General features: G+C 33.6%; 1 protein-coding gene across 5 annotated transcripts in view; it reads right to left on the bottom strand.

Moving 5' to 3' along the window:
- The window catches only part of CDH12 (cadherin 12), a 1,104,089-nt gene that overhangs the window by 97,421 nt on the left and 987,632 nt on the right, over positions 1-19,036 (bottom strand). For all 5 annotated transcript variants that reach the window (XM_055367890.2, XM_055367891.2, XM_055367892.2 and 2 more), the window contains one exon: positions 8,396-8,515. In XM_055367890.2, coding sequence (XP_055223865.2) covers positions 8,396-8,515 — 120 coding nt within the window. The remainder of the gene's footprint in view (positions 1-8,395; positions 8,516-19,036) is intronic.

The following is a 19,036-nucleotide window of genomic DNA, read 5'->3' as shown; positions in this document are numbered from 1 at the left end:
TTTTCTGTTTCCCTGTTCTTAATACAGCTATGTTACTTTTCCACCTATATGTACCATAATTTTTTAGTTCACTGTAAATTTATTATTTTGTGATATCTTTTCTTTTTTATTCTACTCTCTGTGAATCTTAATCAAAAAATAGATTTTATTCTCATTTTTTTCTTGTACTTTCTCCCCATCTTCTACATATGCCCTGAAGAATCTATTTCACTGATTTCTTTTACCCTATAGCTACTTATTTTGCAAAAGAAGAAGTTTGTTTTCTTGAAAAAAGTTATTGTCTGTTTTCAAATTATCCCTCTTTTACTTTGGAGCTAAATACCTGGGAGGCAAGTCCAGGCTTTATCTTAATCATTCTGAATAATGTCATAAAAGAAAATGGCTTTTTGTAGATAGCATATGACAAAAAAATTTTTTGCTTTTCTCCAAATTCTAGGGATTTAGACCAGCACTATATGAACTCAGGGGACTGGCAGATGAACAATGGGTAAATGGCTTTATTCTCCACTCAATGAGGTTTATAGTTCAAAGGAGACTTAGACCACCAGTCTGCTCTCCATAGAGCAGCCATGATGGTGAGGTCGGAGCATAAGCCAGGTCACAGAGCTCCTCCACTCTGAAGTCATCACAGAGTGTCCCCACCTTTCAGAATAAAGCCCCCACATAATCTTCACCTTCCTGCTGAACTCTGATCTTCTTTTCTACAACTCCCTCCCTCATTCACTGCAGCCTTGCACACTGTCTTCCCCAGCCAGAAATGTTCTTTCCAAGGGATGCTCATTTGTAGTTCTTCCACTTCCTTTAGATCTTTTTAAAAAGTCATCTTCATAGGACTGTGTTGGCCATTCTATCCAAAATTTCTTTCTAAATTAATTTCTGATTGCTTCTGTAACAAATTACCACAAACCTACTGGCCTAAAACAACATAAACTTACTATCTTACAATTCTGGATGTAAGGAGGCCAACAAGGGGCAGGGCATGGGTAGGGCTGTGATTTTTTTCTAAATGCTGTTCATCTAGACAATGGCAGCACTCCCTGGCTCCTGACCTCCTTCTTCCTTCCTCTAAGGCAGTAGCAGATTAGCGTTTTCATATCTTTTTCTGACTTTGACCCTTCTGCTTCCTTCTTCTGCATACAAGAACCCTTGTGATTACACAGAGTCTACCCATATAATAAGAATAATCACCTCATCTCCACTATATGTGATTAGAACCTTAATTCTTCTTTGCCATGTAATATAACATATTCACAGGTCCTGGGGGTTAGGACATGGGCATACTTGGGCAATCATTGTTCTGCCTAGCATACATACTCTTAATTAATATTTCATATTTCTTTCTCTAACATTCTCTCCTTAGTCTTTAAGCTATTGAAAACACTATATATTTCCCTTATTTATTCTGTTTGTTTTATGTTTCCTCAAATTGAATGTATGTTGCTGAAGGCAGGGGCTTTTGTCTTTACTTTCTTCTTCCCTGGAAAATGGCTAGCTAGAAGAATGCCAGGCATATAGTAGGCACTTAATAAATATTAGTAAAATAAATAAAGTAGTGCATAATGCTAGCTGAGGTAACACATGGCAAATAAGTGTTTATCCTTCAGGAGAGATTATGATGTAACATAGTTCTTGTAATCTTCATCATTATTGACCCAAATACTCATGGTGTAATTTTGAAGAAGGTGGGGTTATTAGTATTTACCTAGGGGTATTATAGCTATTGTATCATGAAAATGTTTTTGATTAGACCTGAAAGAGATCTCTCCTAGTTAAACATAGACTCCAATGTTAACCAAGTCATTGTTAACTGTTTTTAATAAAGATTTGGAGGAAACATTAAAAACAGTATTTTAATGCACAAATATGTTAGAGATAGCTAATAAGGTGAAGGATAAAAAAGAGTAATGATAGCACTCAAAACGTAACTTCAGCAGTGAGAATATAAGTTTCTGTTTTCAATTCCATAGCTCAGTTACATTACAGTTATGAGAGAGCAGATTTTGCATTATTTTATGTGAAAAGTTACTGAGTTTCATTTCATTTTAGTGTTAAATTAGCCTAAAATGTAAAATGGATTTTTTTAAAATAGCAGTACATTCTTGAATAATATTTATTCAAATGTTATGTTCATCATTGCATTTATATATGATTTTTAAAATTTTTTGCTAATGTGTTTGAAAGACAAGAAGAGTTATCAGGTTATCTTCAGTAAGAAATTTAGAGGCCATATTGTCCAACTTCTTAACTGTATCATGTCTTAACTCTCCTATAGGACTTATGAGCCACTTCCTCCAGGAGTTCTTTCTTCCAGAAGCTCTCATCCCTTCAATCAGTCTAGTGTCCCATAGTAGCATCAGAGGATTATATACCAGAAAACTCACATATAATCTTCTGAAGACCTGATGAGCTCCCCCTACTAGATAGGGATCTACTTGATGATCTACTTGATTCATCTTAGTCTCCCAATAGCAAAGGACCTGTCAGGTCGTATGTTATAGATACATGTGCATCAAATGACATAATCAAATCCAACACCACCAGTTCATTACTCATCATCTGCTTTAACTCATCCAGTAATGTGAAACTCACAATCTAATGAGTTATCATTCTTATATATGGTATTATTCTTATCTTTTTTCTACATATGTATATATATGAAACCAGAATTCTTTCTTCCTGTAACTCACACTATGTATTGATAGCTCTTTTCCTCTCAAGCAGCACAGAATACATCTAGTTCCTCTTCTACATGACAGCTCTACAACTTGCTAAAGGCATATATCACATCCCTCCGGAATATTTTCCTTTCAAGCCCAAACATCCTTAGTTATTTTTGCTGATGTGTTCATCTCATGATTTCTAAAATAAAGCAAATGGAACTCACCCAGAATCTACCTGAAGTCTGACAATGCAGAATACAAGAAAATGATTGCCTGCAGTGCATTCCTGGGCATGGAATTTACTACACGATCATAATATTACAAAATAGGTAACAATATGTGCTGTTTTATCTTAATAATTATTGATTTCCTTGATACAGTTTTCTTTCCTTATATTTATTAGCATCTATTGATTTCCTTGCCTTTGCTATCCCATAATCAATTCTTTCCTTAATGCCCCCTGGCAACTTATTTATTCTGGAAAAAAGTGTTAAAAGAGTGACTTCATTGTGTTGGAAAAGACTCTTTTATTTTGCCCTTAAAGAAAGAAGATATAATTTATTTCACCAGTACCAACTGAGGTGTCTTACTCAGTTCTACAGATTTTATTCTGAATTAATATCAAAAGAATGCTCTATCCCCATGTGACCCAGCAATCCCTTTTCTGGGTCTATACCCAAAGGAAATGAAATTATCACCTCATAAAGATATGTGCACTTTCATGCTTATTGCAACATTATTCCCAATAGTCAATATATGAAAACAAAGTAGTTGTTCATCAGTGGGCAAACAGAATAAGAAACTGTGGTATACACATATAATGGAATACTATTCAACCTTAAAAAAGGAGATCCTGCCATTTGCTACAACATGGATAGGCCTGGGGGACAGTGTTCTAAGTGAAATAAGCCAGGCATATAAATAAAAATATTGTGTGATCTTATTTATATGTGGAATCTAAAAAAAGAGGTAAAACACGTAAAGAATAAAAGAAAGATTATAAGGGTCAGGGTATGGGAGAGAAAATGGGGAGATGTAGGTCAAAGGATACAAAATAGCAAAAATACAAGATAAAAAAGTTAAAAGATCTAATATACAACATGAGGACTAGAGTTAATAATAGTGTATTGTACTTTGGATTTTTGCTGAACGAGTAGATTATAACTTTCTTTGCCATGAGGAGGAGCCAGGGGTAATTGGGGGAGAATGAATAAGTAAGATGATGGGTATGTTAATTTGTTCTACTATAGTAACCATTTATATGTGTGTGTGTATCTCTTATGACAGCATGTTATATATGTGATATACAAAATAAATTTTTAAAATAATGTTCAAGTCATAAGCCTAAGTATGTCTATAGTATCATAAAGTGTTAGCTCAAAATATAAAGTTATTGGCCCAAGCTTTAATTTTAATATGAAGCTTTTATAACACCAACATATTTTAGAAGACATACAAGAATAATATCGGTCAAGCTATAGGAGGAGGTTTCGTTGGGAGATAGGCTTGAAGATAATTATCTCTGAATGAAAGGTCGATAGACTCAAGAGCAAAGTCTTGGGAAAGTATCAGTCATGTGGGCAAACTTTATCATGTTTCCTTAAGCAGAATTCAGAACAGGATCCCACAGCAAGAAATATCAGAACAGGAAATAAAAAACTTTTAAAGTATCTCATGCAACTCTATTCTCACTCAATTGTTTTTTTAATATGAATTCTATAAATACATGTAGAAACATGTAAAATAAACATTTATAAAGGACGTATTTTTCACAATGCATGTAAATTAAGAGATATGGAGAGAAATGTTTTGGCTAGATGTTGTAATGGTTTGACAAAAGTGTAAACATACTTAATGCAACTGAATTGTACACTTAAAATGGTAAAAATGGTCAATTTTATATTGTGTATATTTTACCATGATAGGAAAAAAACAATTTTATAGATTAACAAGAGGATATTGAGGTAAAATAATATTGTAATGTGTTCTCAAGTAGAGCTCAGATCATTTAGAATACAGCATATCATTACCATATGATATGAAATATGGCAATACCTAGTTACTGAACTCAGACTGGTTATTTAGAATCATTTAGGGAAAATTTAAATACATTAACAGAATTTTAAGACTAAATTAAGACATAAGAGTTCATCATTTATACTAATATTTGTTTTCTTAAATGGAGTTACTCTATTATCAAAACTGTTGAGATGTTCAGCATCCCGATTTCAATCACTGAATTAAATATTATAATATTTTTGCTCTTGTTTAATGTTTTATAGATTATAGATGTTTATAAATATTTTATAAACATTAAGTGAAATAATTTCTATAATAAAATAATACAATATGTTAATATAAAACATTTTAATGTTTTATAAATGGTAAGTATAATAAACATAATTGTTTAATGTTTTATAGTTGTAGCTACATTTTGAGTGTTTTAAATGTCATTTACTAATCATCTAAAGCATATAAATGAATGCACCTGGATTTTAACTCAGAGTAAATTATTTCATAGTTAAGGCAAACAACTGTCAAATACACTGATTTTAAAAGAACTATTATTTATTGGTTTATTTCATGGAATAAATGAGTTTACACTGTTTAGAATGTATCAATTTATATTGTTTAGAAATGAACTTGCCATATCCACTTAGATAGAGACGCTGGGAATGTTTGTCAAACAGCAGTGTCAATACAGAAATCTTTCTATTTTCTCATTTCAAATGAAACACAAAATGATCTCTTTATCTCTTCATAAATATTTAGGCACCAGAGGTTTTGATGAGACTTTTCTTTTCAGAATTGTTTTAAGCTGTTTTCTACACTCAAATGTGGAAAATTTCAGATAATATTAGTTTTTCATGCGTTTTATTTAATAACAGCAAAGAAATCATAAAGGGAAGCTATATGGCTGGAACAAATGGAGACTATTTCTGAGAAATTGCAATTATCCTTGATTTTTGATTTACTCTTATCTACCACAAGGTGATAAATTTGACAAAAAGTCTTCTTAATGGTTTCTGTGCATGAAGAACTAGTTTTCATTCTCTTAATGAAGTGCTTCATCATCCACTCTTTTCCTGCCTAGTGGTCTGAGGCACTGTTAATATCAAGACTTCTGTCTCCAGTGAAAATTAATGCTTCAAAAATCTATTACACAGCTTACGACAGAATTGTTTCACTCTTCATTCTAAATAATAAACATTATATAAAATATAAATACAAAATTATAAAAGTTACATTACATATTCACGTACTGTATGGTAAAACAAACTTTTTAAACATACTAGAATAGGTTGAAAGTTGATATTGGCCAAGTGAAATCAAGGGAAGAGTATGTTTTTTGGCTCATAAAGTTGTTTGGTATTCATTTGACCATAAAAATTATATTTTTAACCCATTCTTTACGTTTAAATTTATCTTTCTTTGATTTTTATCTTGCTTTTTAAAGGTTAGATATGGTTTTATCCACAGTTATTTTACCAATATTAAATTCTTAATGCTAAATCCTTCATTCTTTCTAAGAGAATACTCACTCTTATTCTGAGTATATAAACTCACCTACTTTATAGAATTTATCATTGTAATCCAGTAAGTGACCTTTAATACTCTCTTTCTTCACCAATCTCTATACACCTACTTTTCTTACTCTTTTATTCCTCTTGTCTCTCAGGAGTGTTCTTCATAAGCTGAAGGGATCTAAGAGAACAGCATTGTCCATACTTCCATTTCTGGTCAGATTACCCATTATAGCAAACCTCAAAAGGATACATAACTATACAAGAAAAAAATAACCCGTAGTGGCCCCATCTGATAAAATGAAATATTTTAGATAATTTCCTTTATTATTTTCATATATTCAGCCTATTGTCCAAGCCTTCTTAATTCCTCCGGAACACTGTAGGATCATAAACTTCATTGAACAACTTCCCCAATCTCTTTTTATTTTCAATTTACCCACCTTTTCTACAAAAATATATATAAGATTTTTTTCACAGCTAAAAAATAATCACAAAACTTCCTTTTAGATGATATTGCTAAACATTTTCTTATCTTTACTGCCATATTTCTTGAAAAAATCACTTGTATGGTAAGGTGTAATTTTCTCATCATGCACTCACTTTTAACATTTGACAGACTGGCTTTTATTCTCCAAAACTCTATCGAAATCAGAGGAGCTTCTTTGTTCTAAGCCATTCTGGATTATCTTCAGTACTGATACTCCCTTCTTAGTGGAGTTCTCGAAGGACTGATGCTGTCCTTATTAAACTCTACCCTCTTTTCAGGTTTACACAAATCACAAAACTAAAAAATAAATCACAAAACTTCCTTTTAGATGATATTGCTAAACATTTTCTTATCTTTACTGCCATATTTCTTGTCCTAAGCCATTCTGGATTCTCTTCAGTACTGATACTCCCTTCTTAGTGGAGTTCTCGAAGGACTGATGCTGTCCTTATTAAACTCTACCCTCTTTTCAGGTTTACATAACGGAGTGACTCCCTGTTTTAGTCCTTTAACTTTTTGATGACTTCTGCCCCCTATTGGCTTAATGAGGAGGATAAGAAATTAAGAGAGAATGGCAGGTTCAGTTGACAAAAAGTTTTGCAGATTTTGCACCTCAACTTTTGTTAAGAAACATCAATAGACCTTATGTTTCCAGGCAACATTAATACATAATTAATTGTTAATTAACTTATATCTAATTCGTATACCAGATTTTTACACATACCTCTCAGGAAGTGTCAATTATAAAATGTTTAACTTATATGAATGTATAGTGTCTGAAACATATACTTCTCAAATGCATGTTGGTATTTAAAAATCAATTTACAAATTTAAAAGGTAACTTATTAGTTCCATATGAGAACAGTTTTCCATTATTTTAAGTTCACGTAATACATGATATTAAATTCAATTTGCAATATGTTCTAATGTAGTGTATAAGAATTGACAAAATAACCATCGTTGTGGGGTTTCTGCTTCAACTGTGACATGGAAGGCCTACTTTGATCATCAGTGAAGTGGTCGAGTCTTCTTAGCAAAGTATTCAACATTCAGGTATTGATTGTTTAGAAATAGAGTGACCTCATTTATTTAAAAGGAAAGACAAAATATTCCACATGCATAGCCTCCTGCCCTTCCTATGCTACTCATATTGTATTTGAATTTGAAAACTGCTATTTTTCAATTAACGATGGGACTAGATTTGAAGATATAGGCAAACAAAATCAATGATTTTGGTATTGCAAGATTGTCAAGTCTCTCCTTTCTCCCACTATAAGCATAAGTCTCTATTAATCTAAACCAAGCATTCATAACCCTTATATATATAGCAATAGAAGCTCCAGGATGTTACCATGTATTGTTAAAGCCCAAAACTAAGTATAACCGAACCCATCCAATAAATATGAAATGAAAAGCTATTATAGCTGGAAGAATTTGTTTTAAAGTAGACTTTTGAAAATTTTAAATAAGACCAACATTGACTGCTTACCTAACAAATTTGAACTTTATAAAGATATGTTAAAAGGTTTATTTTACACAAAGTTCACTTAAATGGAAATCGTTCTTCAGCAGCAAGGAAAGATCCCATCTTCTTTGCTTAATGCGCATCGCACTGAAGCTTTATGGCTATATTAAAATATGCAACTCCCCATGCCAAGATTTAATTAAAGTTTAAATATTTGAAGGGTTGGTGATAATGTTGCCTCTAATAAAAAATTTACCTGTCTTGGGATCAATAGAGAAATAAGGTTGTCCCTGAAGAATGCTGTAAACGACTCTGGCACTGTTTCCATAGGTCGGGTCATCTGCATCTGTGGCCTTGACCTGGAGTACATATGCACCTGGAAAATAAGACAATATCACTCTAGCATTTTTGTTTTACTACTTTCAAGGTCATGACTCTTATCTGCTGGACTCGATTTTCCTTTGGTATTTGACCTATGTCAAGTACACCATGAGTACATGATGTCACTGAGGATAGTTTAACCATTATAACCAAAATGTTGAGCAATGATATAGTTAGTGCAAATCATAAGTTTAAATATGCATTTTAAAAGTTGTGTCCATTTCCAGGAGGTGAATCATCGAAATGAAAGTCATCATGATACCTTTATTGATTGGCACACCGAAGAAAGCATAGACACCACTTATATTAGCTCATCTGCTTACTATTGATGTTTTAATTTTATGATTAGGATATCAATAGAGAGGCTAAAAGGTTTAGAGTGTACTGAACATTAGAGGTTGTTAAGTAATTTGCAATTGCAATTTAAAAATTAACAACTACCTACTAGCATCAGGAAGGCTTTAATTAGAAAAGGAATATTTGAGAAATTGAGAAACCATAAATAATTGCAAAATAGTTATAAGAGCATTTCTTTGCCTCAAGATTGAATTAACCTAAAGATTCAGTGACATAAGAAGACACCACAAACAGTCAAATGATCTGCAGCTTTCCTAATTTTTTTTTGGCATGGGTATATTTTTTCTGTACTAAAAGAAGTTGAAGGGAGCTTTTCTTTGTATTTTCCTTATCTGTTCATAAGCATATTGAAATCAGTCTCTAAAAACTTTTAAAGTGAGTATCTCTTCCTAATGTCCTGTGCAATGTTACTATTCTGAGTTCAGAACAAAGTGAAATCAAAAGTACCCAAATTGTAGCAAATAAAATAGACATATATATGTGTACGTGTATATATGTGTATATATGTATATATATATGTGTATATACACACATACACATGTACATCCAAAGTTATGCAGTGAGTAGAACTCCCTTAATCTGCTGGAGGCACTCAAAGTAACTGTTCTGTTTAGTGAAAATAGGATTGTTCCTTTTCATTCCATTACTCATTCAGCCTTTTCTCTAAGAGTACAAATTTGGAGCAAACCATGTCTTCCTAGATTACTATAGAAGCTAAAAGAATGAATTACTTTTTCATTTCTACCATTTTCTTTTAATAAAATGTTAGGGTTGTGACAAGAGTAAGAAACAATAACTTTTTGTAGACATTCAATGCCAAGGTCTTTCAGTTTAAAATGGTTGAGTGAATCTTGGCTATATTAACAGAGGAAAAATATATTACAGCAGCCTTTCCCAGGAAAAGAAACTTTTAGACGGAACTTTTAGAGAGAATGTAGATAAACATTACTAGGAAGTCAGGAGTGAAGACTAATATTATCCATCATCATCACCATCATCATCATCAACATCATCACTATCATTAAACACAATTTGACCAATGTTTATTTCTACCCAGCATTGGGTATCTGTATTAAAGATTCATTAAAACTACCTTTCTATAATCCTGTAGAAATCAACAGTTTATTAAGAGTAAAGTCCTCTCTTCCCAACAGCATTTTCCCCCAGAATATTCATCAGGATGTTTACTATCCCCCACTATACATGTGTTATATAGGCAAAGTCTACAAATATTCACTACTCTCCTAATTCTGGATATAAATATTACTATTGAAAAACTATAAATTGTTCTACATGTTGGGTATATTTGAGGAAAATGAAAGTATTATACTTAGTTACAAATAGGAAATTAAAATATTTGAGAAATAAGAAATATTTAGTGAAAAACATTAATAAAATTTGCCAAACTAATACCGTATTGCAATTTATAGTCGGGAAAATAAAGATGAACACGTATTGTCTTTACTTTCACATTTTTGTTTTTAATGTTTACATGAACCTCCACTATGCTGAACAAATATGTTCTTCTAATAGTTGTTATTAAATTGTTTATGTTAATTATTTTTACAGCTCAAATATTTAAAGGAGTGAATTGGAAAATACTTCATTAATGCATCGAAGTTGCAAATATCTTTTCATAAAACCCCACTTTGTGCTACTTAAAAGGATCACTGGATAGCAAGAATAACTGCATTCCTATCATATTTCTTCAGCTGTATCTATAGAATTAAAAGTAATTGTCCACTGAATTACAGTATAGGTTAATCCTTCTTTAGTGAAAGAGCAGATTCCAATGTAAATTCTCCAAAAGTTCTTAAAGATTGCCTTTCTGGGTGTTTACAAGAATGGAACTAAACACCACGATAGCAGCTTCTTTGTCAGCTGCTTGATGACTGTCACCAAACTCATGCAAAAGACAGAGATTTCATACTCTTTCCATTAAGAAGTCTCAGTCAATTGCCTGGAGCATGCAAATCTCTGAGGACTACCTTTTTCAGTGCTTGGATAGCACACCAGCTGTTCCTGACACTATTAAACACTAAATACCCAGGAGGTAAGAGCAGGAGGTTGTGGTTGGGGCATGTTTAATGTGCCACAAGGAAATAATACGGTCAATGATTTGCACAGAATCTGAAGTAGTCTTGTATGTAGCAGTGAGCTTGAAATTTATTCTCTTATCATTTGAATCCAGGGATGACAATATAACCACTCTAAATGGTTATATCTGCAGAGAGAATGCAGCTCATAGAGAAAACACTCTTGTATAAGTGGTCAGGGCCAGAGTGCAGAATTTGCAATGGAGAGTATCAAGTCACTTCAAGTTCCCATATAACACTGCTTTGATCAGTAACAAATTAGTGTATATTTAGTAACAAAGCCAGCACTAAAAGTTATTTTATAGTAATAACTATATTCTATATCTCATACTGTCACTCAAAGGGAATAAATATTTATAAAACTATGATAAAGCAAAGAACAGAGAAACTGATCATTGAGTATGACAGAACTATGATGAAGAGGCATCAGGAGATGCCCACATGATGCAAACTCCAACTAAATAAGTGATCACTAACATTTAAATGACTATGAGTTAGAATTCACATGAGATCCGATTTGGATATTGTATTGGTCAGCTCAGGCTGCAATAACAAAATACCACAGGCTGGGTGTCTTAAACAATAGAAATCTACATTCTTACAGTTTTGGACACAAGAAGTTTGAGATCAAAGAGCAGAAAAATTGGGTTTCTGATGAGACCTCTCTTCCTGGCTTCTCACTGTGTTCTCCTATGACCTTTCCTCTGTTCTCAGACAGAGAGAGGGAGAGAGGGAGAGACAGAGAGAGAGAGAGAGACAGAGAGAGGAGCTCCTCTCTGGTGTATCTCCCTTTTTTTTTTTATAAGGTCACCACTTCTAGTGGATTAGGACCCACCCTTAGGACTTCATTTAACCTTAATTACCACCTGAAAGGGTCTATCTCCAAATACAGTGACATTCATGGTTAGAGCTTCCACATATGAATTTCAGGAAGATTCAAGTCAGTTCATAACATATCATTTTAGTATACAGATATGTATATGTTAAACTATATGTGGAAATTTAACAACTTAGTAAAGCATAATTTATTTCTATGTTGTAAAATTATAGTCATAACATAATATAATCTCAGTAATTTGCAAGCAAACATTCATATCATAATAAAACTCTGATAGACTTATTAAACAGGCATACATTACCTAGATGAATTAACTTAAATTTGAGTCAATATTTTTTGTCCAATTTATGTTGAAAACACTAATAAAAAATATAATGTTTCACTTTTTAGATTCAATTTTGAGAATTCATACATATAATATCTTATATGGTCAGACAATACATTTGAGAATTCATACATGTAATATCTTATATGGTCAGACAATACATTTACACAGACACAAATGCACAGAATGGTTTAATAGTTTGTAATTACTCCACTCAAGTTAATGAGTATATGAAGTGCCAGACACACTGTCCAAGGTGCTAGGGAAACACCTTGAACAAAATTGAGAGACCAACTCCTGAAATCTTATATATTATCTAAAGGGGAATGGTAGGAGAAACAGATTCGAGGTGAGAGATTTTATATGGTAATCAGGAAAAGCAATTTTGTAAAATTTCATTTATGTAGAGACCTGAATAATTTTTTGCACTTTCCTTTTCCCCCTAATTTATTTATTCTTTACTTGACAATATTGTATGTATTTCTTGTATAGAGCACGTTTTGAAATATGTATACATTGTGGAATGACTAAACTGAGCTAATTAACTTATGGATTCCCTTACATATGTATCCCTTTATGTAGTCAGAACACTTAAAATCTACTTTCCTAGCAATTTTCAAGAATACAATATATTCCTATTAGCTGGAGTCACCATGTTGTGTGCTAGATGTCCAGAATTTATTTCTCCTGTCTAACTGAAATTGTGTATACTTTGAGCAACATCTCCCTAGTCACTCAGTTTCCCCTAACCACCTGTATTAGTCTGTTCTCATACTGCTATGAAGAAATACCAGAGGCTGGGTCATTTATAAAGAAAAAAGATTTAATTGACTCATAGTTGAGTATGGCTGGGAAGCCCTCAGGAAACTTACAATCAGGAGGGAAGGTGAAGGGGAAGAAGGGCACCTTCTTCACAGGGGAGCAGGAAGAAGAAGTGCCAAGCAAAGGGGAAAAAGCCCCTTATAAGACCATCAGATCTCATGAAAACGCACTCACTATTATGAGAACAGCATGGGGGAAACCGCCTCCATGATCTGATTGCCTCCAGCTGGTTCTGCCTTCAGTCCAATCAGTTCTCCAGAAGGCTGTATATGCTCTGAATCAGTGTCCAATATATGGTACCATTTCTTGCATAGCCAGGATTCACCAGTCCAGAAATCAAAGGGTGGACACGGAACCACTCACCATCACCCCTAGTGATCCACTAGCAAACTTCTTGCTTCCTGTTTCTGCGACATTACATTCTGCTGGCCTAGTAATCTTAGTTCCAGAGGGAGAAATGCTGACACCAGGAGATACAACGATTCCATTAAACTGGAAGTTAAGATTGCCACCTGGCCACTTTGGGCTCCTGCTAACTCTAAGTCAACAGGCTAAGAAGGGAGTTACAGTGTTGGCTGGCATGATTGACCTGGATTATCAAGGTGAAATCAGTTTACTACTCCACGATGGAGGTAAAGAAGAGTATGTGTGGAATACAGGAAATCTCTTAGGGCATCTCTTAGTATTACCATGGCCTGTGATTAACATCAATGGGAAACTACAACCACCCAATCCAGGCAGATACAATTGGTCCAGACTCTTCAGAAATGAAGGTTTGGGTCACTCCACCAGGTAAAAAAAAAAACATGACCTGCTGAGGTGCTTGCTGAAGAAAAAGGGAATACAGAATGGGTAGTAGAAGAAGGTCATCATCTATACCAGCCACGACCACGTGACTCGTTGCAGAAATGAGTACTGTAATTGTCATGAATACTTTTTCTTTATTTTGTTAAGAATATGTTTGTGCATGTATACATTTGTACTAAGAAAAATATCTTCATTTTCTTTATCATGTGACACAAGATTTATTGATTTCATATCAGCATTTAAGTGTTGTTAACTTGATGTAATAGCATTTAGGTTAAGGATTAGTGTGCTTCGGGTTGTATGAGGGATAGCTGTATTAAGTTAGGTATAATTATGACCTTATTGTTGTCTTTATTTGGGGATTATGTATGACTTCAGGAGATGTGTATGGGTTCAAGTTGACAAGAGGTGGACTTGTGATGGTTAATATAGAGTGTCAACTTGATTAGATTGAAGGATGCAAATTATTTTTGCTGGATGTGTCTGTGAGGGTGTTGCCAAAGGAGATTAACATTTGAGTCAGTGGACTGGGAGAAGCTCACTTACTCTCAATCTGGGTGGGCACAATCTAATCAGCTGCCAGTGCAGCTATAATAAAGCAGTCAGAATAAGGTGGAAGGAGCTGACTTGCTGAGTCTTCTGGCCCTCATCCGTCTCCTGTGCTAGATGCTTCCTGCCTTCAAATATCAGACTCCAAGTTCTTTGGCTTTTGGACTCTTGGACATACACCTGTGGTTTGTCAGGGGCTCTTAGGCCTTCGGTTACAGACTGAAGGCTGTACTGTTAGCTTCCCTGCATTTGAGGTTTTGGGACTTGAACTGGCTTCCTTGCTCTTCAGCTTGCAGATGGCTGATTGTGGGACTTCACCTTGCGATCTTGTGAATCAATACTCCTTAATAAACCCCCCTTCATACATACATCGATCCATTAGTTCTGTTCCTGTAGAAAACCCTAATACATCACAATTCTACTCACTGCTTCTGTGAGTTTTAATTCCATGCAGAGGCAGCTCTGGGTGAAAAAGTTCTGAAAGTGTTGAGGGAAACCTCAGGAAAATCAGAGCCACCTTCACTGCGGATCAAAAATCAGATGGAAGAGGTGGCAGAGAAAATGATCATGTATGACTTTTTAAGCCACTGTTAGGACTCCTGTGGGGTTTAACTACCCTTTCTACACTGATTTATTTTTATCTCATTATCTCTACCTATCTAGTATACTTACCCACTAACCTATATTTCAGTTTTTATTAACATGAAAGAGATATAACTAACTACACATTAATTTTTCCCCAATACAAAACAGAAATTTAGTATACTTGCACACAATTTATACTTATTGTATGGTGCAATTGCATTAATTTAAAATTACATGAAAGCTTAACTAAAATAAAAATATACTGAGTGAGAATGTAACAAAGTGAGTAGTACTTTACAATTTGTAATGACTATTTGATTTACATAGTATTTTCATCTGTGATTAAATTTTGTTGTTTTCCAGTGTAATTTCTTGAACCTTATTTTATTCATTAAATATATTGAACAGGCATTTTATAAAAGTACATAAAAATCCATCTCACAATTTTTAACCAATTTCCTTTCAGCGGACACTTTGTTAAGAGGATTTTGTTTATTTCCTCTATTACAAACAATTCTGCTATTAGTAAATTCTTGCCATTGCCACAGCTGGATCAAAAAGCATATAGATTCAACATATTGAGCTGTATTGTCAAGGTGACTATCAGAAATTGTACTTCTTTACATTCCTATCAACAAGGTATATTTTCTAACATTCTCATCAGCCCATATCCTAATTATATGTATTTTTTATTTTATGCTTGAACTTTAACAGCATGTAGTTTTTGGTCATTTCTAGTGTGTGCATGTGTGTGTGTGTGTGTGTGTACAAGCTGCACTCTTTCTTAACCCACTTTTTTCATGTATTATATCTGTGTCTATCTGTTGAAAGGTTAATTTACTAACTTATCTTTATTTGGTTTCATTTTTATGTGGTTACTTTAAATGGTTTTCTTTTGTGTGAATGTGCTTATATCTATGTATGCATGTGTGGTACATATACCTTAACAACTATTAGCCTTTAGTTGTGTTTGGCAAACTTATGTGGGTTTTATAGTTTAGTCTTCTGAATTTCTATACAATGAGTGTATGGGTTCTGAAGCCCAGACCAGGCAAGCCAGCTTAATTTCATGACATAACTACAGAGGGCTTGCTTCTGCTATTTTATGTATCATGTAATAATCATCTTTTATTTATTTGATTTAATTAAGACATAATATAAAGGCTTGGGATAAATTTTAAGAATCATCTGGCATAATGTTTCCATTTTACAATCCAATACTTGAAGGCCAGTGATATTGAAATCATTCTTATTGGTACTTAAAGACATTCTCATCCAAAAGGTAGCAAGTTGAGAGTGGAACTGAGCCCCACTAACTCACAGTTTCAGTTAAAGTAGTCATAGTTAATTCATTCATGTCTTCTTTCAATCAATTTTGTTAATTCACTCATGTCTTCTTTCAATCAATAAGTATTTACATTTGTATACTATGCCCCAGATGCTACTTTCAATGAACAATAAAAAAAGTATGTTACATAATTATTTATTTTGTAAAATGCTACTTCTAGCATGACAGTTTTGTATTCTAGGTATTATTTCCATTGGAAGTATTAAATAAACTTGCTAGGAAGACAGAAAATAGATAAATATAAGCAGATTATATTGAATATATGGCCTCTAGAAAATATTTTTAAGATTTTCCATATGTATAGGAATATTCTAGTAATTGCATGTGCTCTTGCTTTTTATCACTCTGCCATTGTCTTAACAGGTTGAGGTCCTCACCTTCTCACAATTGGAAGGCTGAAATGAATCCTGTCTGCCTTCTCCTTCAGCCCCTTCAGTTCCTTTAACATAGGAACATGGGAGTCTTTGAGCCAACTCACAAGATTGATCCTATTACTTTCATTGATTACAAAAATAAAATGGAAATAAACAAAACAGAACAAAAACACATAAAGCTCTAATGGGTTTCTATCCCTATTTTTAAAAAATCATCTAAACTCATTGACATGTTATGAACAGCGTGACATGAATAGATTTCAAATGTGCCTTACAGATTAGATTCCAACTGTGCTGCCAGAGACCCCATGCTGTGACTACTCATACTTATTTACTGTTTATGATGAGGCTCTTTCATGCCTCTGTGCTCTTGAATAGGTGATTCTGCTACCTGGAGGACATTTGCCTCACCGTTGATGTCCAGGTCCATGTCACTTGTGTGAACTCTTTCATTTCTGATCTCAAACAGAGATAATTTGTTCACTCCTCTATAATCTCATCACACTTAGAATATTTTGAGTTTTTAAAACTCAGTACATGTTTTTTCTTACTATAGTAAAACAATTTTACACCAACAGCCTTATCATATTTATCTTTATACACCCAGCACCTAGCAGAGATCTGTCATTAAGTCCAAAATAAATGTTTATTGATTAGATATGTATAATACTCACATAGACCTTTACACAGAAAAGACAGAAATACAATACACAGAATTCTGTAAAGAGTGACCTGGTAGCTGGTTATGATCTTTAGAGTCATTTTCAATACTAAATTGGGGGTTCTGCTGATATTGAATTTTCTAATGTACTTCACTGTTTTCAATTTAGAGAGTACAACCAAACGTAAGCAGCATTACTTTAAGAAAAATCACATAGGCAAGAAGACTTAGCCAATTTATGGAATGCAAACCAGGAGAGTTAATGTAAATTTCTTTGCAGAATAACATGAACGTTTCTCAGAACTGATGCATGTAACAAAAAGAGAGAGATTTCATGTAGCAAATCAGTTTCTTTTTGCTTTTGCCTTGTGTATATATATTGCATTATGATCTAGAGATAAAACAGAATTAGGAAAATTATATTTTCTAATTCTTATTTCAGAATTATAAATATACTAAAGTTGCTTTCAAAATAAAAATGCAAAAGAAAATTGAAATTTATTTTCAAATGAAATTTAAAAATTGTACATTCTATTATATAAAAAAGGCATTATGCAGCAGAGAAATGTAAAACAGAAAGAATATATGTGTGTGCGTGTGTGTGTGTGTGTGTATGTGTGTGTGTGTGTGCATGTAAGATGCTACAAAGGAATGGAATGCTATAAGACATTGAAACAAGGGTGTGCTTGCTAATTTTAAGTGTCAACTTGACTGAATTAAGGAATACCTAGAGAACTGGTAAAGCACTACTCCTCGGTGTGTCTGTGAGGGTGTTTTCAGAGAAGATTGCATGTGAGTCAGTGGATTGGATGAGGAAGATCCACCCTTAGTGTGAGTAGATACCATACAATCAGTTGGAAGCCCAAATAGAACAACAACAACAAAAAGATGGAAGAAAAGCTATTTTCTCTTTTGCATGTACGTTCTCTCTTGCCCTTCTACCTTCCCCCATGGAATCATGCAGAAAGAGTGCCCATACTGGATGCAACTTCTCAGTCTTGGACTGCCTGTCCTCCAGAACTATAGGTCAAATGAATTTCTCTTCATGATAAACTTCCCTAAGACTGGGAAACTTCCCTAAGACTATTACAGGAGCACAAAACAGACTAATTGGTCAGAAAATTGATGCAAATTGGAGTTGCTGCTATAACAAACACCTGAAAATGTGAAAGTGACTTTGAAACTGGGTAATGGATGAGACTGGAAGAATTTAGAGGAGCAAACTATGAAAAAACCTAGATCACCATGAACACAGTATTAAGAGAAATTCTGGTGAGGGCTCAGAAGAAAAGAAATGTAGGTAGAGTCTGAGAGTTCTTAAGAGAGTTTTTAAGTGGTTGTAATTGGAATGTTCATAGAAATATGAACAGTAAGGGTTGCTCTTATGCAGTCTGAGATGGAACTTAAGAAAAAGGTATTGGAATCTGGAATAAAGGTAGTCCTTGTCAAACAGGATTATGAAATACAAACCAGACGAGAGTTAATGTAAATTTCTTTGAAGAATGACATGAATCTTTTTCAGAACTGATGCATGTGACAAAAAAAAGAGCGCTATTTCATGTTTCAAATAACTGGTAGAATTGTTTTCATATCCTAGAACTTTGTGGAAAGTAGAACTTAAGAGCAATGACCTAAGATACTCAGCAGAAGAAATATCTAAGCACCACAGCATTTAATGTGCTGCATGGCTTCTTTAAGCCACTTGAAGTAAAATGAGAGAGGAGAGAATGATTTAAAGACAGAACTTAAAATTA

The sequence above is a fragment of the Gorilla gorilla genome, chromosome 19 (assembly GCF_029281585.2).
Source record: "Gorilla gorilla gorilla isolate KB3781 chromosome 19, NHGRI_mGorGor1-v2.1_pri, whole genome shotgun sequence".
NCBI lineage: Eukaryota > Metazoa > Chordata > Mammalia > Primates > Hominidae > Gorilla > Gorilla gorilla.
Note: the sequence above shows the minus strand (reverse complement) of the source record. Positions and strands in the feature narration are given on the sequence as shown.